The following is a 25,301-nucleotide window of genomic DNA, read 5'->3' as shown; positions in this document are numbered from 1 at the left end:
AACATCCTTAATAACAAAATTTAGTTGACGTCTTTCGGTGTTTTCATAAATATTATCCCTAAGGGGGTAAACCACCCCTAACACAAAATAACTGTAAATATGTAATGCAATACATAATATTTCGTAGAAAGTTTGTATATAGAGGTTTTCGAGGTCGCTGATTACAAATCTGTTATCAGATTTTGAAAATTCAAAATGGCGGAACCAATATGGCGGACGGAAATATCGAAAAAAAAATTTTAACTTTCATAACAACTTGTTATAAATGTGTGATCTTTGTAGCCTGTACATGTGAACTAAAGAGCCTTAAACCCTAAACCCCTAAAGAACAAATAGGCTAAATGGTTGTGCTTTTTAACCAAACCACCTCAAATTCCTAAATTTGTAAACAAGAAAATTCTGTGTGTGAAGCAGTTTTATAATTTCCGTAGAAATTGTTATCAGAATGTTATTGAAATTCCTTTATTGTAAATTCAACTTATAATGTATTTTTGTTTATAATATTAGAGTATAATAATAATCTACAATCTTTTATCTTTTGCCATAGTGCATTTTTTGTATTGAGCATAAAATATATTATTTTACGATGTTTTTACAATAATGGTAGTCCTCATAAAAGTGTTTAAAGCACAATGCTTTTTTGCACCAACCACATCGTACAATTGCAATGTTTGTGCACCCTTCTATTTCACAATGTGTTGCACAAGACTTTCCAAAACTGAAATCTATAGGATTATCAAACTTATCTGGTTTTTCATTGACGTAACCGCTTTTATACCAGGAATATTTAAACAAATCTATATATCTCGGTGAAGACAGTTGGTTGTGAACCAATGATTGAAGTTTAATTATATTATTTCTCACATGTAAATTCATATCATGATCCATTAACATTACATTATCAGAAAATGTTCGGACAAAGTTTTTCCAAATACGGAATCCATAGACATCAAGTGGTTGTATTTTTCCTGTGGTTCCAGTTGGAATTTTTTTTATGTTAATAATTTTATTTTGTGGCATTGTTTCTTCTATAACTTTGTCACAATGACCACTCCAAGAATCAAGTAATAGTATTGAGTGATGGCCTACATAGGGATAAAATATTTTTTCCAACCAGATTTTGAAGTGATCTGCAATTAAACGACTTACTAATTAACTGATCAACGATATTACAATGTAAAAATTGTTATTAGTTCCCTTACTTGTTGTTAATTTTCCAGATTTGGATGCTTCCACGTACACGTTTTCTGGTCTAAATATGTTTTGTTCTACAATAGGGCCAAACTTGCCACTTGGTTCCTTTAAAACAAGAAATAGCGGTGACAACAGTTGTCCAGTAGCTGATATTAGTGGCTGTATAGTATAACTATGCGTTGTTGCTGAAATTGACTGTACCAGACATTGCACTTGCTTTTCTCCTTCTATTGCTAATGTTCTTCCAGAATGCATTTCTAGCTGAAATCCGCTCTGATCTGTATTATACAAATTTTCGAGTCCAATCCTTGGTATACACGATTTAACGTCATCGATAAATGCTTCAGCTTTAGCCGTAAGTTCTGCACTACTTTCTAGTGTTTTTCTTGTTATGAACTTATTTATTTTCCTAGAAACTATTCGGTGTGCTTGCTTAAATTTGAGTAACCAATGTTTAGAAGCTTTGAATCTAATATCATCAAAACCAATTTCTTTTTTAGCTTGTAAGGCCCATCGAATTATATCTTCATCATAGATAATTGAACCACTGTGAAGCTGTGAGCTGCTTGAAAATTATCCAGGGTATACTGACAAATTTGTGCTACTTTTTCTCTATACGTGCCACCTTTATTAATTGAATGAGCCCAACGACGTAGCTGACTAATAGATGATACTTTTTTGAATCTGTTTTGCACTGTTTTGAGACTTAAATTTTGCTTCGTTTTGCTACTTCTCCAAAATTCTACAGCTCTTTTTTTGTATTCAAAATCTTGTTCTTCATTATCTGCTGTACATTGATTTGTTGGTGCTATATCCGGATCAGGAAAATGATGTTGTACTTCATCTTCAATTATTTCCACATTATGGTCTTTATACTCTTCTTGAAAATCCAAAGAGTCATCAGTAATCATTTCTACATCGTTGAAATCATGTGTTGCATCTATTAAAATTTCTTTTATTTTTTCGGCCAACTCTGTTTTATGATAATTCGTGACACTATCTGGTATGTTTAACGCTTGAAAGTATGCTAATAATAAGTTTAGAACGTTTAACGGATTAATTTTCATTTTTCAATCTAAAATGAAAACAAGCGGTAAAATTTATACAAGCTGTGTTTTTGCATGTAAGGCACGACTGCTACATTTCTACCAGAATAAAACGAGTGAATGTAAATTGAACCAAATCATTAATTTATGCATTGGAGAAGAATTCTCGTTCCACTTTGTGATGTTCGGAAAAGTCTATTTTTGGTTTTATTCAACTTTTATTCACTTTGAAATTGAATAATATAAATCTATATAAAATCACTAAAGAAAATTTTCTACAACTGTATGATACCACTGACAAACAAAAAGACGTACTATTTGTACTTTCCGGTATCGAACTAGAATACCCACAAAACTCACTCACTGCCTAAAAAATAACACAGGCAGCTGAGGTAAACACTCGATGAAAACAATCTAAAAAAAAAACATACTGATTCGCACATATTGTCAACAACTTTTATGAGTGAAAGACATTTATCTGTGGAATTATCATTGAATGTACGATAACATTCATTAAACTAATGAATGCATATAAAATTCCCTTTCAATAACAACGTGTTCTTTAATTGCAAATGAAGTTCGAGTATTAATATTCTTTTATGTATTTTTACCAATAACAAAAATTATCATAGTAATATAATAATAATAATAATAAGAGGAAGAATAAGCATAATTGCAATAGCAATAATAACAGTAATACTGATAATAGCAATGATAATGAAAAATAATAATAATAATTAGAATAATATTTATTATTAAATTTAGATTTTTTGATAAATTCATTAAATCGTAGCAAATAGTATTATTATGGAATTCCAGACTGTAAATATTTTACTATAGATACAATAATCATTACTTCGAGAATTCATCTAAAAAACTTTCGGCTTACGAAATAATTGTAACAATGAAAAACTCCCAAGTTTGACAACATTAAATTTTATTACAAAACGCAAAAGAGTTTGATAAACTAATTTTATTAACCTATGTTTTTTCATTTGCAAAAAAGTCTGGACTTTTTGAATTTATAAAATTATATAATTATGCAATTTATGAAATACTTTATAATTTATGAAATTACTTTTGAAATTATGCTAATTTATAAAAGCAGAAAAATAAATAATCTTTGATTGAAACATAAAACGAGACGTTATTTGTTACATACAAAATGATAGAATAAAATATCGGTAATATGTCTATACTCGTGTCTACGGTAAAGCATAGGCCTTCGGCTTGTCTGGAGGTTAGGGTTTTGGAGTCGTTTGGTTAAAAAGCACAACCATTTAGCCTATTTGTTCTTTAGGGGTTGAGGGATTAAGGCTCTTTAGTTCACATGTACAGGCTACAAAGATCACACATTTGTAAACAAGTTTTTTTGAAAGTTGAAATTTTTTTTCGACATTTTCGTCCACCACATTGGTTTCGCCATTTTGTATTTTTAAAATCTGATATCAGATTTGTAAAGAGCGATCTCGAAAACCTCTATATACAAACCTTCTACAAAATATTATGGATTGAAGTATACTTATAGTTATTTTGTGTTAGGGGTGGTTTACCCCCCTAAGGGGAAGTATCTATGAAAAAACCGAAAAACTTAATTTGTTTATTATAGATGATTACAAATTTTTTTCAAATTTTTTAGTCGTTTAAAACTTTTTTATTATATAAAATTTTTTTTCGATATTTCCGTCCGCCATATTGGATCCGCCATTTTTAATTTTCAAAATCTGATAACAGATTTGTAATCAGCGACCTCGAAAACCTCTATATACAAACTTTCTACGAAATATTATGTATTGAATTACATATTTACAGTTATTTTGTGTTAGGGGTGGTTTACCCCCTTAGGGATAATATTTATGAAAACACCGAAAGACGTCAACTAAATTTTGTTATTAAGGATGTTTAAACATTTTTTCCATTTTTTTTTAGTCGGTTTAAACATTTTTATTATAAAATTATGCCAAAAAATATATGTTTTCAACCCCTAAAAAATAGGGGATGCTACCCTTACTCTTCAAATCACCATGAAATACTTGCTCTTTTTGTAAGAAATAACCTCCAATTTGTTTCATTGAAAAATATTAATTTTAAGCCGAGATATTTAAAAAAAACGCTTTTTGGGGGTTAACTTTAGGGGAGGTTTTTACCCCTTAAAAGTGAAAATTAGCCGATAAAAAAAAATGCGTGTCTCTTATTTTTTTATGTTCTACAACATATATGAAAATCATCAAAATCGGTGAGTTCGGGTTGGGTACCTTTCCTTGTTAGACCCACCGCGAGTAGACTCAATAAAACTGTTTCAAATCCTAAGAGAAAAAAGAGAGAATAACTTTAAAGATAATATAAAAGAAAATATAGTAAATAAAATAATTAATTTCAGAAAATGAAGTTATCCTCATAGCTAGAACAAGAAAAGATTTACGGAGAAATTCCCACAGTGAATTCTAAGTTGTACTTCGACTTAGACATACATCTTTGTTCCGTCGAGACCCGAGGTGTAAGTTCCGCCGTGAAAACGGTGTCGAGCGAACTCAGCGAGGTCGACGTAGAGCATGTGGCTCCATCTCCCGTGCTCGAGTTGAACAAGCGGAGTCGCGACTTGCCGCGCTCGCCGGCAGCGCCGCCGGCCTCGTGTCGCGCGCGGCCGGACGAGCGCCGAGTCAGTTGACGATAAGACGCCAAGCTTGACAGCTCGTGCAGTCAAACTAGCGAACGATCGAACGACACTTTGGCTCTTGCGAATTCGTCCGTACGTCCATCGAGTGTTTCTGGTGCTGGTGCTTGTGCTACTCTCTATCTCTCTCTCTATCTCTCTCTCTCTTTCTCTCTAAATCTCTCTCCTTCGTCTCTTTCGCTGCCTGCTACTCGCGTTCGGCTCGCGCCCGGTTCCGCGAATCGTATCTCGCGCGCGTCGAAACGTGCAAGTCGGTAGAACTGCGCTACCGACTTGAGTCTGTGGAACTGCGCCACTGACACGAAGCGAAGATTCTATCTGAGAATCGCACGAACACGACACACACACGAACACGACACACATTCTTCTTTTTCTTCGCAGCTTGTAAAATATTCGAGAGGGGTTTTATGCCTCGCGGCTTTCCCCTCTCAATTTGAGCGCGATTAAATACTCTCGATTTTCGCTCAATCGACTTCTTTATTTCTCCCACACCTCACTCCTTGCGAACTCGAACACACACAAAAAAAGCGGGAATATTCGCCTCAGAATATTCCGCGCGCGACAATTCATGGTGCCTCCTGTGAGGTGTGGATCGACAGTTCGGCCAATCAGCTAAGGACAAAGGGTTCATCAAGGTTCCCCAGGTCATCGCATAGACGTCTTCCCCTGGGGTCACCTCTCCAGCTGCCGCTTCAAGGTCAACGCATTGTCAACGCAACAGGAAAGATAAGTAGCGTTTATCTTTTTCAAAGTGTGTGAATTTCGAACACAGCGCGGCGTTTGTTTGACTTCGCGCGTAAACACGAGGTCGCGCGTTGCGGCGAGCGGCAAACCGTTGTTGTGCCGGACGAGCGAATTCCGAGAATCTGAGCGCGTCGAGACACGTGCTCGCGCTTCAGTCCGTATAAGGGATTTCGGTATTTATTATTTAGCGTGCGTATTCACTGACTACTAGGCAACATGGACGCTTTAGTGGTACAGTGGAACAACCAGACCGAGCAACTTAGGGATTTATTGACAGACCTGTCGATAGTTATTAAGTCGAAATCTGCTGTTCTTCACGAGTGTAAAGCGCGCATGGAGGAAATCGTCATGCACTACAAGACTCTCGGTAACTTATTCTATAAATTAGATGCAGTCCACAAGGAAGCCGAGAGGGAGAAGTTCAATGACTTGAAGAATTTCTACTTCAAGGTAACCGCGTACATCCGATCCGCCGAGGATAAGCAGAGCAAGACTCTCGGTAGCGATACTACCGTTCCGTTAGGGCATTCGACTCTTCTAGACATCTCTCGATTTTCTGGGTTGCCGACTATTGACTTGCCGAAGTTTGATGGTCGTCTAGAAAAATGGAACGCGTTCAAAACGACTTTCAGGAACGAGATGGTGCGATTGAATATCGACAACATCACAGCGTTCCACTATCTAAAAAAGTCGTTAGTCGGAGCAGCCGCTAATTCGCTCCACATCTTGGATCCAAGCGATGGCAGCTACGATGAAGCCTGGCGACTTTTGGGCACGCAGTACGAGCACGTTCGGCTCATTGCTGCTTCTCACATTGACGCAATTTTATATTATCCTGTCATCACGGAGGTCTCCCATCGATCGCTAAAGGACATGGAAACTTCGGTCCGGCAGCATCTGGCAGACTTAAAATCTCTCAAGGTCGTTCCTTCCGATTACTTCGTGATCCGCACTCTCGAACGAGCATTGCCCACTAACATCAAGGACAAATGGATCAAAAGGATGTCCATCGATGCAATTCCCGATCTCGAGTCGTTTTTCAGATTTTTGCAGGAAACTAGCAATTATCTATATGCCCAGGAAGGGGAATCCAAGGACGCCAAGGCTTCAGCCAAGCGGACGGTGGCGCAGAGCGAGAAAGGGACCAAGTTCCGGCGAGGTAACGGGCAAGCTCGAGCGCTTGTAACGAGCTCGTCCATTTCCTGCTACTATTGTAGCGGCGAGCATACGATCTATCGGTGTTCGTCGTTTGCTGCGTTGTCCGTCCAGCAACGATGGGATGCTGTGAGGACGAAAAAACTATGTAGGAAGTGCTTGCGAACGCACGAAGGCAAATGCGAATCCCGCAATTGCAAAAAATGCGACAAGGATCACAATACGCTCTTGCACGAGGAACGAAAGACAGATTCCTCAGGCAAGAAGCCGTGACTAGGCGTAGGAGTCCTTAGCACCGTGTCCAGGGCTCTCCAGTCTCAGCTCATGATGAGTGCTGTTGTTTTGATTAGAGATGCCGATGGGGCGTACATAGAGGCTCGCGCGCTCCTGGACACGTGTGCAAATGCGAACTTTATGACCGCGGATTTAGCTAAACGATTGCGTCTCCCTACTAGGCCTTGCTCGATTCCGATCGGAGCAATTAACGACTTGCGAACTACCACGAAACATTGCGTCGATGCCCAATTTAAAGCGTTGCATTCGGACTTTAATAAGCGTTTAACTTTCCTCACCGTTCCCAACATAACTAGCGTCACTCCGGAGGAACCGTTTCCTCGCGATTCGATCAGGCTACCCAAGAACATCAGGTTAGCGGACCCTCAATTCCATCTCCCTCGACAAGTCGACATTTTAATTGGTTCTGGAGCAACGTTGTCCATGCTTTCTATAGGTCAAGTTAACTTGTCTAGGGAAGGAAGCGAGTTATATCTTCAGAAGACTCAGCTAGGATGGGTGATCGTTGGTGGTATTGACACCGACAAGATTTCAACGGTGTCGTGTCATCTTTCTCAGTTAGAAAAGCAGCTGGTTCAATTTTGGTCTCTGGAAAAATGCTCCAGTCCGGTTGAGCAGGCTGACGACAGGTTAGAATGCGAGAAGTGGTATGTCGACACTACGGTTCGACTGTCTGACGGACGGTACATGGTGAGATTGCCGTTTCGGAAAAAGGACCCGGTACTAGGGGACTCGAGGGCGCAAGCTCTCAAGCGGTTCCGGGGATTGGAACGGCGATGCAGCCGTTCGTCCGGCATGATGGAAGAATTCAGTCGTGTCTTTCAGGAATATCTCGATTTGGGTCATATGTCTTTGGTGGTCGACGAGAATGACTCGGAATATTATCTTCCATTCTTGATTGTCGTTAAGAATTTGAGCCTTACTACCAAGTTTCGAGTCGTTTTCGACGCATCCGCTAAGTCGTCGTTAGGTGTGTCTTTAAACGATCTGTTGCACGTTGGACCTACGATTCAGGACAAACTTTACGTTCATCTAGTAAGGTTTCGATCGCATAGGTACGTTCTCACTGCTGACATTGAAAAGATGTATCGGCAGATACTTATCCATCCCGAGGATCGCCGATACCAACGCATTTTCTGGTATCGCGACGGGAAACTACAGGTGTACGAGTTGAACACAGTTACGTTTGGCGTATCTTCTGCTCCATATTTAGCGATTCGAACTATTCATAGGCTCGCGGACGACGAAAGCGCGCAATACCCCCGAGCGGCCGAGATTCTCAAGAGGGATATGTATGTAGATGATCTGCTGACAGGCTCAGATTCTTTAGATGAGATTATGAAGGCGCGTGATGAGATAATCACCGTCTTAAAGCATGGTGGATTTAACATCCGGCAATGGGCCTCTAACCATAACCATGCATTAGATAATTTAGATGAGAAGGTTCTGAGCTTGGCACCAGATGGCGAGGACGCGGTTTTAAAAACATTAGGCGTTTCCTGGGCCTCTAAACGCGACGAATTGGCTATCGTAGTCAAGCCCGTAGAAATCCCACCTAACGTAACTAAACGCGTAATCTTGTCGGAGATTGCGAAGATTTTCGACCCAGTAGGTTTAGTAGGACCGGTAGGTTTGCACGCGAAGTGGATCATGCAGGAGTGTTGGAAGGAGAAAGTTTCTTGGGACGAATCAGTTCCACAGAGTTTGTTTACGCTTTGGATGGACTTCGCGAGTCAGTTGTCGTCTCTCTCCAGCGTTTCTGCACCACGCCATGTAGTTTGCGTTAATCCCTCGCGCATAGAAATTCACGGTTTCAGCGATGCGAGCAAAAAGGGCTACGGCGCTTGCCTGTACGCTAGGTCCACCGATAAAAACGAAAAGATCACTGTACGATTGATCTGCTCCAAATCTAGAGTCGCCCCTTTGAAAGAGCAGACTATTCCCCGTTTAGAATTATGCGGAGCCGTGATCCTTGTAAGACTTCTTTTAGAAACTCTTCCAGCTTTAGAATTTTCCATTGACCGGATCGTTTTATGGTCCGATTCCACTATAGTCTTACATTGGTTACGGAAATCCCCGCAAGATTTGAAGCTATTCGAAGCTAACAGAGTACGCGAAATTCAAGAATTAGGAGAGCGCGCCAGTTGGCGATACGTCCCTACCCAACACAACCCAGCTGACGCTTTATCCCGCGGGCAACTCCCGAAAGAATTCCTGCGAAACGAAACGTGGTTTACCGGGCCTACCTGGCTACGGCAAACGGAGGCTTCATGGCCCGCGAACATCGTCGAATCGTCTCCGGATATACCCGGATTGAAAAAAGGAGTCTGTCTCTTCGTCGACAGTGCTAAGGATCGCATGTTCCTATCGCGTTTTTCTAAGCACCGCATGATGCTTAATGTCGTTGCAATATGCTTACGATGGCTTCCTTCGGGCCGACAGTACCGAGGAGAACCCATCACGGTCGCGGAGAAACGCGATGCTGAAACCCGCGTGTTTCGAAGCATTCAGCAGGACGCGTTTTGCGATTCAATTGCATGCTTGACGAAGGGTATTCAGGTGAAGGGGTCGCATATTGCGGCACTTAACCCGTGTTTGGACGCGAATGGAGTTGTACGTGTGGGAGGACGTCTGAAGAATGCAGATATCCCTATAGCTAGTAAGCACCCCATACTATTGCCTTCAAGGAATCATGTCACGGACTTGATCATCCGTGAAGCTCACGAGTCGAACTACCACTCCGGTGTTCAAAGCACTCTTTTCTATTTGCGACAACGTTTTTGGTTGATTGACGCAAAAAATCAGGTTCGTCATGTCATCCGCGAGTGTGTCACGTGTATTAGGCACAAGCCCCCTCCAATTCACTGCAAGATGGCAGATCTCCCGACCGCTAGGGTCACCGAATCTCACGTTTTTTCTCACGTAGGCGTAGATTTCTTTGGTCCCCTTTCCATTAAAGAGAAAAAGCGATATAATCGTACAGCCCTCAAGGCGTATGGGTGCGTTTTCGTATGCATGGCCACAAAAGCGGTGACCATAGAGATAACCAGCGATTTGACCACCGAAGGTTTCCTAGGCGCGTTCGCTAGATTCGTAGGACGTAGAGGTATTCCCCAGCATGTATACTCCGACAACGGGACCAATTTCGTTGGGGCCAACAACCAGCTTAGAGAACTTTTCGCACTCCTCAATTCAGAAGAGTTCAAATCTAAGGTGAATGCCAAAGCTCTTTCGTTAGATATTCAATGGCATTTTAACCCGCCCTTATCTCCGCATTTTGGTGGTCTATGGGAGGCCGCGGTAAAATCATTTAAGCATCATCTCAAACGCGTAGTGGGTGGGCAACTTCTCACATTCGAAGAGCTCTATACTCTCGTGATAGAGATAGAAGCAATTTTAAATTCTCGACCCCTCTGGTCAATCTCTGCCGACCCCAATGACCCAATAGCGTTAACCCCAGCTCATATTCTGATAGGTAGGCCTATTACAGTTCTGCCAAGCGCTGATTTAACATCTATTCCAGATAATCGACTGTCCATTTGGAAGTTCATCACCAAAGCCCGACAGGACTTCTGGAAGCGGTGGCATTTGGAATATCTCCACGAGCTCCAGCAGCGTCAAAAATGGCATGACTCTACTGGAGAACTACGGAAAGGAATGGTCGTCATCCTCATCGATAAAAATCAGCCTTGTACGCAGTGGCAGCTGGCAGTCGTTCAAGAGGTGCACCCGGGAACCGACGGACTCGCTCGAGTCGCCACCGTTAGAACTTCACGAGGGACTCTGAAGCGGAACATCACTCAGCTGTGCCCTCTTCCCACGTCTTCAACGGAAGAAGCTGAATGAATTATATATATTTACACTCACATACATACACACTCAATCACATGTACAACCGTCGAATGTACACCCTCTCGAACGATGATTTCGTTTGCTCGTGTTACTCGCAACGGGGGGAGAATGTTCCGTCGAGACCCGAGGTGTAAGTTCCGCCGTGAAAACGGTGTCGAGCGAACTCAGCGAGGTCGACGTAGAGCATGTGGCTCCATCTCCCGTGCTCGAGTTGAACAAGCGGAGTCGCGACTTGCCGCGCTCGCCGGCAGCGCCGCCGGCCTCGTGTCGCGCGCGGCCGGACGAGCGCCGAGTCAGTTGACGATAAGACGCCAAGCTTGACAGCTCGTGCAGTCAAACTAGCGAACGATCGAACGACACTTTGGCTCTTGCGAATTCGTCCGTACGTCCATCGAGTGTTTCTGGTGCTGGTGCTTGTGCTACTCTCTATCTCTCTCTCTATCTCTCTCTCTCTTTCTCTCTAAATCTCTCTCCTTCGTCTCTTTCGCTGCCTGCTACTCGCGTTCGGCTCGCGCCCGGTTCCGCGAATCGTATCTCGCGCGCGTCGAAACGTGCAAGTCGGTAGAACTGCGCTACCGACTTGAGTCTGTGGAACTGCGCCACTGACACGAAGCGAAGATTCTATCTGAGAATCGCACGAACACGACACACACACGAACACGACACACATTCTTCTTTTTCTTCGCAGCTTGTAAAATATTCGAGAGGGGTTTTATGCCTCGCGGCTTTCCCCTCTCAATTTGAGCGCGATTAAATACTCTCGATTTTCGCTCAATCGACTTCTTTATTTCTCCCACACCTCACTCCTTGCGAACTCGAACACACACAAAAAAAGCGGGAATATTCGCCTCAGAATATTCCGCGCGCGACAATTCAATCTTTGTATGAAACAACTAGAATCCAAAAGAATTGTGTATGTTGACATGTCCCAATTTCGATGGACATCTGTTTGCGAAAATTGTTATCATCCAATTAATTATCCATATCTTGAAGCCATAATTTCATGTACCGAATAGCATCATCACGGAGATGATGTCAACTTCATAAATTGCCACATTTGTGCGGAACCGTTACTTCAAGTTCATCCAGTGATAAATTGCCTATCGTGTCTGGACGAATATATAAATGTACGGTTAGAAGTAGACGATAATATTATCAATAGAAGGAGAATCGGACCTCGAGCACAAGATCATCGTATTGGGAGACGTTAAAAGACAAGAAAAAGAAAACAAGAAGAAAGTAAGGAGAATCGAAACGAAACCAAAATTCACTAGAAAAGTAATCAAGAAGCCATCTTCAGGACGACCCAACGATACAACAACGGCCAACGATCCAACATCAATTTATCCAAAACAAGATAAGAAAACAAGAAAATAAATATTACTTAAGTATAAGCGCGAGAACGAATTATAAACCTTTTTTTCTCGTCATGTCACATTTATAATCTTGGAAATCATAAGCTAGTAAATGAAAATATATCAAAATTTTGTAAAATCAAGATATTAAATGTATAGACAGGTTTCAGAAAGGGAGAATATAATATCGTATCAATATATCTATGTATCTCAAGGGACGCAATAGCGCCCCGATAGCAAGTGTAAATGGAATACACTATGCCATCGGGAGCGCATCGCGAATTATATAATTGAAAGAAAACAACTATTAATTCATACTAAAAATTAGTATTAAGTATTAATAATCAAACAAACAAAGAGGTTATACAGGGTAAGTCATTTTAATCTTTAATCTCAATTATCTCGTTGGCAAAGCATGCCAGCGAAAAAAGTTTCGGATAAAAGTTTTAGGATTTTTCCCTGGTTATCTGATGATGACCTTGACAATGTCATTGAGCGTGACCTTCAAGGTCATTTGAAGGTCAAGTCGATTTTTTCAAATAGAAACCCCTACTTTTGGCACCAGAAATGGAAAGAGCGGGAAATTTTACGTTTGAATATGACCTTGCCTTGACCTTGTATTCAATGGTCAAGGTCATTGGTCATGCCGATAACAGTACAACTGGTTAGCTGAACTCGAATGCATTCAAGGAGAAAATGTTACCCACAAAAGTTTTCAGTTTTCTCCCCGGCTGACGAATGGTCATCTTGACCCTGTCGTTAAACAGGATCTTCAAGGGCATTTCAAGGTCAAGTTGATTTTTTGAAATGGAAACCCCTACTTTTAGCCCCATAAATGAAAAGAGAGTGACATGCGTTCAAAAATGAAAAAATTTTCAATATTTCCAGAAATTTTCAATATTTTCTAAAATTTTCGTAATTTTTTCAGTTTTCAAAAATTTTAAAGTCATTCCATTATTTTGTATTAGTGTCAATTTTCAAAATTCTTGATGTAGTTAAGTCATTCCATTATTTTGTATTAGTGTCAATTTTTGAGAGTAAACTACTCTTAACAGTTATGTAGATAGCAAATTAGTGCCGAAAAGGTTAATCGTGTTTTTTACTTCTTGTAAATCGATAATTATTATTGAAAAAAATCTGTTTCCCTGTTTACTGGTCTGTAACAAATTATTTTGATTTTGATCATGGCTGATTATGGTCCCAACGAAATCGTTGATATGATCATGATTTTGGGAGAAAGTCGAAATAATTATGCAGCAGCTGCCAGGCTTTATGCTGAACGCTATCCCAATAGGAGACACCCAAGTAATGTTACTATTCAAACCTTAACTCAGAGAGCTCGAAATGGAGCTTTTGTTCGTCAACGCCGTCATCATGAATACGACGAAAACGATCCTCGTGTTATTACCATTCTAGCGATTATTCATCTTGATCCTCACATTAGTACTCGACAAATAGAAAGAGAAATAGGTATACCTCAATCGACAGCATCCCGAATATTGAGAGCGAGAAGATATCATCCTTATCACATAACATTAACACAACAGTTAACTCCAAATGATATGATTTTGCGAGTACGTTTTTGTCGATGGGCAATACGAATGATTCAACAAGATCAAGACTTTTTCAGGCACGTTCTTTTTTCAGATGAATCGACATTCAGAAACATTGGAGAATTGAATAGACATAATTGCCATTATTGGTCAGATGAAAATCCTCATTGGTTCAGGCCCATAGACAATCAACACCGCTGGAGTGTTATGGTCTGGTGTGGAATCATCAATGGCTATTTGATTGGTCCTTATTTCTTTGAAGAGAACGTGAATGGGGTAAACTTTTTGAGATTACTTCGAGACATTTTACCTGAATTACTAGAAAATATAGACCTAGCCACAAGGCTAAGAATGTGGATCCAATTAGATGGAGCACCACCACATTATGCACGCATTGTTCGTGATTATTTAAACACCCGCTACAATGGCAGGTGGATTGGGCGAGGTGGCCCAGTTACCTGGCCCCCTCGTTCACCTGATTTAACCCCTCCCGATTTTTACTTATGGGGATATCTTAAGAATGTTGTTTATGCTCAACGGCCAACAACGCGAGATAATATGATCGAACGCATTCGTACAGCTTGTGCAGCAATCCCTCGAGATGTTCTACTTAGAACCATAAGACAATTCAGAGCTCGACTTGATCTTTGCATCCAACAAAACGGCGGTAATTTCGAACAATTAATCAATGGTTAACTCCAGTTAACATTCCATAAAAATACCAAAAAAATAACAAAAAGGGAAAAAACAAAAAAAAAACAAATAAAAAAAGTAAAACAAAAAACAAAAAATGGGATGCTAAATCCTTTTGACAACCTCCTCGATGGTGCATCCTGGGTTCGGCTGATGTCAAAGGTAATTTCCGCACAAAAGATGATTTGTTTCCAAAATCACATGTTCGAACGTAAAATTTCCCGCTCTTTCCATTTCTGGTGCCAAAAGTAGGGGTTTCTATTAGAAAAAATCGACTTGACCTTCAAATGACCTTGAAGGTCATGCTCAATGACATGGTCAAGATCAGCATCAGATAGCCAGGGAAAAATCCTAAAACTTTTACTCGAAACTTTTTTCGCTGGCATGCTTTGCCAACGAGATAATTGAGATTAAAGATTAAAATGACTCACCCTGTATAGTAATACCAAAATTTATATATATATATATATAAAAGAAGATTTAAAATCATGTTAGATATAAGGAAAATTTTATTATACTGTAACTATTTTATTAAGAAGTCAATACTAGATTAGTAAAGAAAAAAAAGGATACGTAAAGTGGTGGATATAATATTTAATTTTTCTTGTTTGTTAGATTATTTTATTGTAAATATCGAGCAATAACTGATATTCTGAGTGGGAATATTTTTGGAAAAATTATTGCTTATGTATACGTAATTCAATTTCAAGAAAGAGGTCTTCCGCACGCACGTTTATTGTTAGCATTGGATCATAAGTCAAAATTAATAAACCCTGATAAGATTGATGAACATACTTCAGCTGAAAATCCTGATGAGAATAATGTGGAATTACAAGAATCAGTATTCAAACACATGTTACATGGACCTCATTCGAAAGAAACACTATGTTACGATGTAGTAAAAAAAACTTGTTCAAAAAAATTTCTAAAAGCTTTTTATCATGCAACGCAATTTTAAAAGAATGGTTTTCCTAGATATGTTCGTTCTAATAATGAAAATAAAAACTATGTCTATAACAAAAGACTTTATGATAAACCTGTAAAGGTTGATAATAGAATGGTTGTTTCCTATAATCCAACTCTTGTTAGAAAATATAACTGCCATATTAATGTTAAATGGGATAATGTATGTTAGAAAAATATGAATAGGTATAAATTTACGCTGTCCGCGAATATTATTATTACACTCATACACCAATATTTATGAAGTGCACCACCTAGACCTTGTCATCGGCCACCCTGTACACCTAGACACCACCATTGAATGATTTTCACACCAAGACACGAAAAACCACGGTGCCAACTACCTAGACCTCGTCATCGGCCACCCTTGTATACCTAGAGACCGCCCTCGAATGATTTTAACACCTAGACACCAAAAACCATGGTGCGAACTACCAAGATATCGTTTTTGGCCACCAGGTACATCTAGACGCCGTCCTCGTATGATTTATTTACCTAGACACTAAAAACCATGGAGCGCACCACCTGAACGTCGTCATCGGCCAACCTGTACATTTAGACACCGCCCTAGAATGATTTTTATACTGAGACACTGAAAACAGTCTGCACCTTGTCATCTGCTACCCTGGTCACCTAGTTACTGTTACTGCTCCGGAACGCAGAGTATGCACCGGCAACTTCTTAATCCTAAATATTGTGATATATTATTATATTTTCTTGAGAAAGCAATATCGTTATATATATATATATATATATATATATATATATATATATATATATATATATATATATATAATTGTATTATGCTAGTGATTTTGTCTATGCTTGATAGACAAAATCACTTTAATAATACAATAATATAAACTTTTAATTGAATACGACGCCACAGTAATATTTTTTTGTATGTAACACCGCAATGATATGAGAAATGTAAGGATATTTAAAATATGTGGAAAAGCCATTCCCTATCATTTTTTTCTGTGCAGCTAACTTTCCCGTCCTCTCACATGTGACAATAAACGAACAGCCGATTTATAATAAATAGTATAACTATCATGCCTTAATTAATTGTAAGATTAAAACATTTGTAGATGAGATGCGCCCAGTATGAATATTCTCTTACTATTAATTATTTTTTATTTTTCAGCTTTTAATAATAAATAGAGGCTCCTTAAGTCGGGTATTTTTTGTATATTTTAGGAACAAATACACTTTAATATCCACACTGGGGCATTTCATCTATAACTGTAATCTTGAACTCAAAAAGATCATCTTTAGCAGTTAAAAATTGACATATGCAGTTTGTTAACACAGTTTATTTAGCACAGCCGTCGCGTTGTGATATTTATTAAAATTGTTATTTTAAAATATCTATTTAAGAAAAGCAATTAATGGCGAACTTTTCATACAATAAATTTACTTGCTATGGAAAGAAGGTCAATCTATGTGAACACTCTAACAGTGCCGTCTCATATGTATCCAATTTCTTTGCGAATATTAAATAATATTTTTTAAATATATACGATGCAAAATACCGCGATCATGTTTTTATAAAAAAAATAGAAGTGTGATTGCCCAAATAATTTATTTCGCATTATTTGAAGGGATTATGGTAGTAAAAAGATCGCTGTCAATTCTTTGCTGCAATTCTTCTTCTTTGCAATTTCTCGTAGCTTCCTTCAACATTATGTATTGCTTAATATCCGAATTGTTTTTACTTCATATATAATTCTATCAAGTTTTTTTTTTTGTTTGATGGATAAAATTATTTAGAATCAATTACACACACCCGCACGCACACGCACATATATATATATATATATATATATATAATTTAATTTCTCTCTCTCTCTCCCCCTATTTTATTCGCATAGCTCGCATGGTAATTATTAAACTGGTTTAACAATTAGCTATGCGAGCTATGCGAAAGAAAGATAAGAAGACAGAGAGAGAGAGAGAGAGAGAGAGAGAGAGAGAGAGAGAGAGAGAGAGAGAGAGAGAGAGAGAGAGAGAGAGAGAGAGAGAGAGAGAGAGAGAGAGAGAGAGAGAGAGAGAGAGAGAGAGAGAGAGAGAGAGAGAGAGAGAGATAGGTCTTTATTTGCTAAGGCAAAAAAAAATAATACAATTAAGGTCACATAGACTGTGTCGCTACAGTCTAACAAAATTATAAAATACAATATATACAAATATCGTCACATATAATCACATAAAAACATATTTGGTCACATATAATTATCACATAAAACTTTTCAAATATTACGTTGCACATTTATGGTTTGGTCATAGACCTATCTGTATTGCACATTGGAAATCTAAATTACGTAATACTGAATGAATTTTTACGGTCTCAGGGCCGAGTCTGACTAGATTAAAACTAGATTAAGGTTAAGAATCAAGCGCCAGAGGGCTCAGAGTCGTCAAGATTCCGTGGCCAGCAGGTGCCGCCGTAGTGCTCCCTTAAAGGAAGCGAGAGATGGCAGGTTTCGTAGAGTAGAAGGGAGAGAGTTCCAGAACCGAGCACCCTGGACCTGGAAGGCCCTAGCCCCGGTTTCAGTACTGACGGTAGGGATGCTCAGTTCCGGGGGAACTCTCCTACTGGAGGGTCTCGGCTCGTGTTTGCTGAAAAATGAGGCCAGATACGAGGGTTCACCGATCCGAATTACCTTGTAGAGTAGAATGGTCTCATAGTAGAGCCTTCTGGAATCGGTGCGAAGCCATTCTAGACGCCTCCGGTAGGGACTGATGTGTTCATCCCTCCCAACCCCGAAGATGAATCTCACACACGAATTGCTCAGTCTCTGTAACCGTATTCGTTGTTCGGTAGACGCGTCCAGGATAGTCACAGCACAATAGTCGATGTGCGGTTGTATAAGTGTCTCAACTAGCCTTCTGCGGAGAGTCTCAGTGGTGCAGCCCCTGATAAACCGCAGGCTATACAGGGCTTTGTTGACTTTTTTCGTGATAGCATCCACCTGCGGTCTCCAAGTAAGTTTGCTATCCAGTACAACACCGAGACTCACGACCGTCTCACTGAATGCGACGATCACTCCGTCCGGCAACGGAACCCCAGGCATGTTCCATGATTTAATATCATTAACGTTCTTCATGGACCCGAAAAATATAGACTTAGTTTTGCCGGAGTTAAGTCGCAGACCGGAGCTCTCCGCCCAGTCCGAAACCAGCCGTGCCGCTTCAGCCAGTCGACCCACGCCGTCCAGGAAGTTATCTTTGTTGGTGTGTAGATAGATCTGGAGGTCATCCGCGTAAGTTTAATTGCGTTGCCGTCGAGTATATTTTGCAGGTCGTTGACATAGAGGCTGAATAGCAAGGGTCCCAGGACGGAACCCTGTGGAACTCCCAGATTGGTTTCAAGCCACTCTGAAGTTCCGTTTTTATTCGAAATCACCATCTGAGATCGTCCCTGTAAATATGATTTAATCCACAGGAGAGCCGCCCTAGAGAACCCCAGCTGTCTCAGCTTAGATAGTAATTTGGAAGGTGAGATGGTGTCAAAGGCCTTGCTGAAGTCAAACAGCAGCATACGCGTCACCTTCTTTTTGTCAATAGCCATGCGTACGTTGTCGGTCACTTTTAATAACGCAGTCTGCGTACTGTGGTGTTTTCTGAAACCGGCCTGGAAGGGGTCGAGTATATGATTTGTATTAAGATACTCCGTGATCTGGGTGTGTGCAATTTTCTCGAGTACCTTTGAGAGGAAGCAGAGCAATGCAATCGGACGAAAGTCCTTAACGTTTGAAGGAGCGCTGGTCTTTCTTAGCGCGATCAACTGTGCCTGCTTCCAGATTCTCGGAAAGATCCCCTGAGCGAAGGAGCAGTTAAATAGATTAAGAATAAATTCGCCAATAATTGGGAGGGCTTTGACGACCACCCCGCATGGAATACCATCGACACCCCTCGCTTGGGAGGAAAAATGTGATATAGCAAGGACGACGTCACTCATACTAACAGGGCTAAAAGTAAAGCCCTCCTCACTTGCAAGTAAAATAGTGTCCATTGCATTGTGTATATTTTCGAGGGGTGATACCGATACTCCCGCGAAGTGCTCGTTCATCTCTCCCGGCGTAAAACCAAAAAACTCCTCCTTACGCCCAGGCAGGAGGTCGAGATGACGCATTACCTCCCAGATATTTCTATTTTCATCAAGGGCGTCTAATAGTTGTTGGCGAAGGAAGGACTCACGCTCTTGAGCAGAACGCATGTCGACCTCGTATGTGAGTCGAAGGACCTCATCGAAAAGCTCCGCCCTCCCGGTGCACTCATAGCGCCTGAGTTTAGCATTGCGTTTATCGACGAGGAGCCTCAGCTCTGGTCCAGACCAAGGAGCATATTTCCTACGTGGGCAAACCGTTTTCAAAGGCGCCAATTCATCAATTGCTAGTTTTATATTATTATTAAGAACGCATAAAGCGCCCTCCAGATCTGTTTCAATGGAATTCATGGCTGTCCAGTCGCAACAAGACAAGACGTCTACTAGACTAGTTGTGTCAATGCACTTGTAATCCCGGTACGAGAAAGTGTCACTCGTAGGAGTGGGAGCGTAGATGTCTAGCGAGACATCTATGACACAATGCTTGCCGAAACTAGGCAGCCACTCATTCTTAGAGTCCAAGATCGTGTCGTTCTCGTCGGTCATAATGAGGTCAATCCACGTGTGAGACGATGAGGTATGATGCGTGGGACCATGCTGGATGATCTGAAGAGATAACTCTTCGGACAGGCGCTTGATAGTAGCAGCGTCGTCCGAGTCGGATAGTAAATCCGAGTTCAGATCACCCATTATGATCTTATGACTAAATTCGCCGCATAAGTCCCGCAATACATCAAGAAGGCCTGAGTCCTTTTGCATCGGAATTTTCGGGGGCCTGTAAATAACTCCGAGTAGTACCGGAGGTGAGTCGCCCCTTTGTACGCTACAAAAAAGATACTCTCGGATTCCAGGTTTTCCTAGACCCATAGTATCAGATGAAGCAAGCTTTTTGATTTTCAATCCATTGCGCACAAACAAGGCGACGCCACCTCCGTTTACATTTCGATCCTGCCTAATGATGGAAAATCCCCCGATGCTAACTAGGCTATCATCCACAATCGGACCCAGCCATATCTCCGCAAAACCAAAGATGTCAAACGATGGGCGCTCTGCCAAAAAATTACGGACGATCCCAATGCGAGCCCTGAGCGAGTTCACATTGAGAAAGCCCGCTCTCAAACCACACGCAGCACCCGGCGCATTGTCAGAGGGCCTCGCGAGTCATATAGTGGGCGCAAGTGATGATGACGATGATGACGACTGTATGGATGTTAGTGCAGATGATACAGTCGTCAATGATGGCGACGATGTCGGCAGAGCTGCAGCCGACTTGCCTGACAGGTCCGACTCAGGTCCGTTACATGAAGTAGTGTCAGAGTTAACGTCCTTTTCAGTGACTGTCATGCGAATCTTCTGTCGTCGAGGTTGTTTCAAGCCGGCCTGATACGCCGTGAGAATGGCCTGCAAATCGGCAGCAGATGCGAACACGTGCGCGCGCTCACCCCCCCTACGCCTAGCCAGGAACCTGCCACCTGCGTGCCAGACATATTTGAAGCCCAGTCCCTGTGCAATGGGCCTCAAGTTTTTAAACTGCGAGAATTTTTCTTGGGACAGCATTTCATTTATAAAAACTTTATGCCCGGATAAGCAGGCAGCAGCCTCCGGGTCTAGAACACCGGGCTTGATATCGTTTGTGGTCAGGTAGTTGTTTGCGAGCGCGCTTTTCGCTCGCATGACTTCCCTGACCAAGCCCGGGCTCGCAAGCCTGACCACGAGAGATGGCAGCACACCACGAGGAGTCGCCGGTTTTGTCGCGGTCGTGCCGTTTCTCTGAGCCCTATCTGGTCTACGCATGCGCAGTACTCGAGTATTGGCAATGTCGCTTTTCTTCAGGGCCGGAAGGACGGCTCCGAGCAGTGCAAAGGCAGCTACATCCGAGATTTTCTCGTCGAAATTATCATGTATTAGGCCATTGATAATGACCTCGCACCCCTCGGCTCCGTCCCTCTCCGACCCCGCGCCGCCGCCAGTGGGTGCCAACCGAGGAGGGGAGCATTTTCGTGCTCCCTCTACCTCGGTGGCTTCACGATTGGTGGTAACACTAGGACCCGAGGACAGCATCGGACCGCTGTCCGAAACCGGCGTCGAGCCCGTGTCATAGTCTTGGCGAGCACGATGAAGCCTTCCGAGTAGTTGTAGCGTTTGTTGCAATTCGTCCCTAAGAATACTATTTTCGTCCAGAAGCAGCTTGTTGGCGTCAAACAATCTATTAGACACACTGATGTTATCGGCTAGCTGGGTCTCAAGAGCAGAGATACGGGTATTCAATTCAATATGTGGCACCGAACCCCTGCTCACGAGAGCCCTCAGCCCATCAAGCTGATCCTGGAGCATGTCAAAACGTTGAAAGAAAAGCTCCATCGTACTCACTGGAATTAAAATATTAGAGACACCCAAAAGGCTGGTGTCATCCAATGGCGCATCCTTTGCTCGAGTCTTCTGTGTGTTCACGGTGTCCTGTGCAGATGACTCGTCAGCCGACGCCGAAGTCAGCAAAGCCGGCGCCTGGATGTCAGTGACCCGCCCGGCAGAGGTATCGCAGCTCTGTAGGCTACTCTCTCGCTGTTCCTTCTTCGTGTTAGGGTGGAGAGGGGGACTGGTTGTCGCGCAACTGACGCTCCGAACACCTGACCGCGTATTTGCACACGGCGTCGACGCCGCAAGCCGCGTCTGGTGGTGGGGAGAGACGCGAGGTGTTGCCGATTTGGTTCGGAGCACTGGCCCGGTGCGAACGCTCACCTGAGATTTTCCAGGAGGCGGGGAAGGCTTCCTCCGTGCTGATTTGTCACTCTCCGGGGTGGACTTGGTTGCAGACGTCAACACGGCAGGAGTAGAGGTCTCTGGCGGAAGTGTCTCTAGCGTCTCCGTCTTCCGACAATTATTACACACCGCGTTCATCTTCTTGCTCGAACAGCGGGTATGGCACGGAAGACGGCAGGTCGGGCACGTACTTGTTGGTGGCTTGGAGTCGTCATTGCAGACTGAGCAAACCACTGGTGCCATTGCGGTATCCAATTGAATGATGTTCAAATTACGCGCCAGTCTTGACGTCACCACCAAGGAGCAGGGATGCCAACGGCTAAGATGGAAGTCTGCCAGAATCCCGCCGAATTGCTCTGTTGCCCTCCTAACCTCTCCAGAACACTTCAACTTTTACACGGTCTCCCTGGCTCTTTTTTAAGGAGCCATGCAGTTATACTCCGGCACGTGGAGCCTGCGGGAGGCCAGATTTTCTAAAAATATACAGACTCACACGGAGTCAGTCAGAAAACAAGCGAAAACTAGTTTCGGAGATGGAGCGATCTGACACGCGTGCGAGACTCACCTGAGAGAGAGAGAGAGAGAGAGAGAAAACGAGAGAGAGATTTAATTATATACATATAATTGATTCAAAATAATTTTATTCATCGAACAAAAAGAAAACATGATAGAATTATATATGAAGTAAAAACAATAATACTGATTTTATTCTTAGAGTTTGTAGGTAAAATAGTATTTAAAATTTTGTTATCATTGGCATATTCTCTTTCCAACTGTATGACATGAATAATTTGTAAATTAGGCTTGGAGTGAGTCCGTGCGAAGAAAAAGGATATCAACAACCGAATGATTCTCAGGCTGCGCAATCAACCAGTTCCTATGCAAAAAATAATGCAAATAGAAGGAAGCCATCAAATATGATATTGAAATTATTATGTGAAACTTTGAGAGTACACAAACAATTAATTGACATATCTGCTATTTCACTCTAGATCTAGATAAAAAACGTTAGTATCAATTTTCAAAATTTCTTAAGGGTGCTAAATATGTTCAGATTTTGACGTAGCGGACAAATCGGATAGAAATCAGTGTTGAAGATGAAAAATTGAATACGAAAGCCAAAAAAACAATTAAAAGAGATTCTTTTTAAAGAAGGTTTATTGAATTCCGCTTGCTTCCTTGAAGGGTTTGCTGTCTTGTACGAAGTATGATACATTTTAATAAAAATTGCAATTGGTACATTTTATTTTCCATTTCATAGTTTATATCGTGTTTCCTACAAAGAGTATGCAATTAAGGATCTGCCGGCATCTTAAGGCATGTCGTGTAGACAGACTGTATCAAGCGCTACTCTACCGCGGTTCAAAAAGGTTTTTGGTTAGATCCGGCGGTTTTCTGTCAGTATCGGGTACTGGCAGTAGTACAAGCTTAAAAAAAATATTAAGCAATATTAAGCAATATTCCATGTAACTGCATATATTGCGCGAATGTAGGTGCAGGTGCATTCGTCTAGTATATAGTCGCGTTGGCCGCACTGTCATGAAGATGGCCCAAAATACTCTCAGGTACCTTCGGGTATCTTCGGTATATCCTCAGTATACCCTCAGTATGCCCCGGTATATCCTCGGTATATTCGAAGATCATACCTTCGATGGATTCGAGTAACGGAGGGCAGCCGTATTGCCATGTACTCGCACGTTAGAGTTAAAATTATTTAACCCACCCGCCACTGTGAGGACGCCAGAGATATAAGCGATGCAGTTTACAATTATGTATTCAGTTATTTTTAATTATAACAAAATTTTGAAGCTTAATATCTTTGAAACTAACTAGTATCATAAATAACCCAAAAAAAGGGATTAAGATGCTATATAATACTAAATAAATCCAAAATTTTAAATTGATTATTGCCTTTTTACTCCAGTTATCGCAACACGTAAAAAAACGATTTATAGTATACAGGGTGAGAAAAAAAATTTGAAGCTTAATATCTTTGAAACTAACTGGTTTTGTAAACAACCCAAACATAGGGATCGAAGTGCTATATAATGCTAACTAATCCAAAATTTGAACTCAATGAATGCCCTTTTACTCCAGTTACCGCGTCACGTAGAAAAACGACTTTTTTAGTTGTTGATGTTTTGCTCAGGATCTGCCTCATGAAATGACTTAAAATTAAAGTGAAGTATAATCCTAATAACTTTCAATAATCATGATTTTTTTAGAAAGATTCAAAATTTAGTTTTTGAGTTAAAACAATTTCAAAAATTTGCGCTTTATAGTGTGTAATAAAAAAACAACGAACGATAATATAAATTTTCCGCGGTAAAAAGATAGGTAATTTTATTCTCTCTCAGGTACATATCAAGCAATTCACTTTCATCAACTTTTCGAATAACTTTATTAGAAAAAATTGAAATCTCAAAACTAAAAAATCGATATAAAAAAACGGGTCCAGAAAATGTTAAAACGGATTGTTATTCCGCTATGTACTAGTAAAAACGAAGAAAATGAGACTTGGTGGATTGAAATCCACTGAGTAGAAGCCGAGTTTGAGTCGATACGAACGAACACACACACACACATACATCTATACGGACATTTTCTAAAAACACTATTTTCCGACTTAAACTGCCTCAAAACATATTTCCTAGATGTTTTTTCACAAACTTTAAAATATACCATTACAAGGCTTCCTTAGGAGAAAGCAATATATTTCACATCTGAAACATTAAGCTATGAGTCATTTATTGTTTAATATACAAAAATAAAATATTCGCTCTTGCAACACTAAACTTCATATCTTGTTACAATGTAATCATCATTTTTAACCCTACAGATTAGACAAAGCCCCACTTTTAGTAACATTTTTGTATTGCATATTGCAGATGGAGTATTGTGTTCAATAAC

The 25,301-nt window shown here is 41.0% G+C and overlaps 2 protein-coding genes across 2 annotated transcripts; one reads left to right on the top strand and one right to left on the bottom strand.

The window, feature by feature from the left end:
- The first annotated feature begins 7,140 nt into the window (after positions 1 to 7,140).
- Positions 7,141 to 10,953, top strand: LOC116417338. The gene has a single exon (XM_031930058.1). The coding sequence runs from the start codon at positions 7,141 to 7,143 to the stop codon at positions 10,951 to 10,953; it is 3,813 nt and encodes a 1,270-aa protein (XP_031785918.1).
- Positions 10,954 to 17,940: 6,987 nt separating this feature from the next.
- On the bottom strand, positions 17,941 to 18,597 carry LOC116417337. The gene has a single exon (XM_031930057.1). It carries the CDS (start codon positions 18,595 to 18,597, stop codon positions 17,941 to 17,943), a length of 657 nt encoding a protein of 218 aa, XP_031785917.1.
- Positions 18,598 to 25,301: the final 6,704 nt, after the last annotated feature.

This window comes from Nasonia vitripennis (genome assembly GCF_009193385.2).
Source record: "Nasonia vitripennis strain AsymCx chromosome 4 unlocalized genomic scaffold, Nvit_psr_1.1 chr4_random0007, whole genome shotgun sequence".
Taxonomy (NCBI): Eukaryota; Metazoa; Arthropoda; class Insecta; order Hymenoptera; family Pteromalidae; genus Nasonia; species Nasonia vitripennis.
The sequence above is the reverse complement of the archived record's forward strand: the minus strand, read 5'-3'. Positions and strand labels throughout refer to the sequence as shown.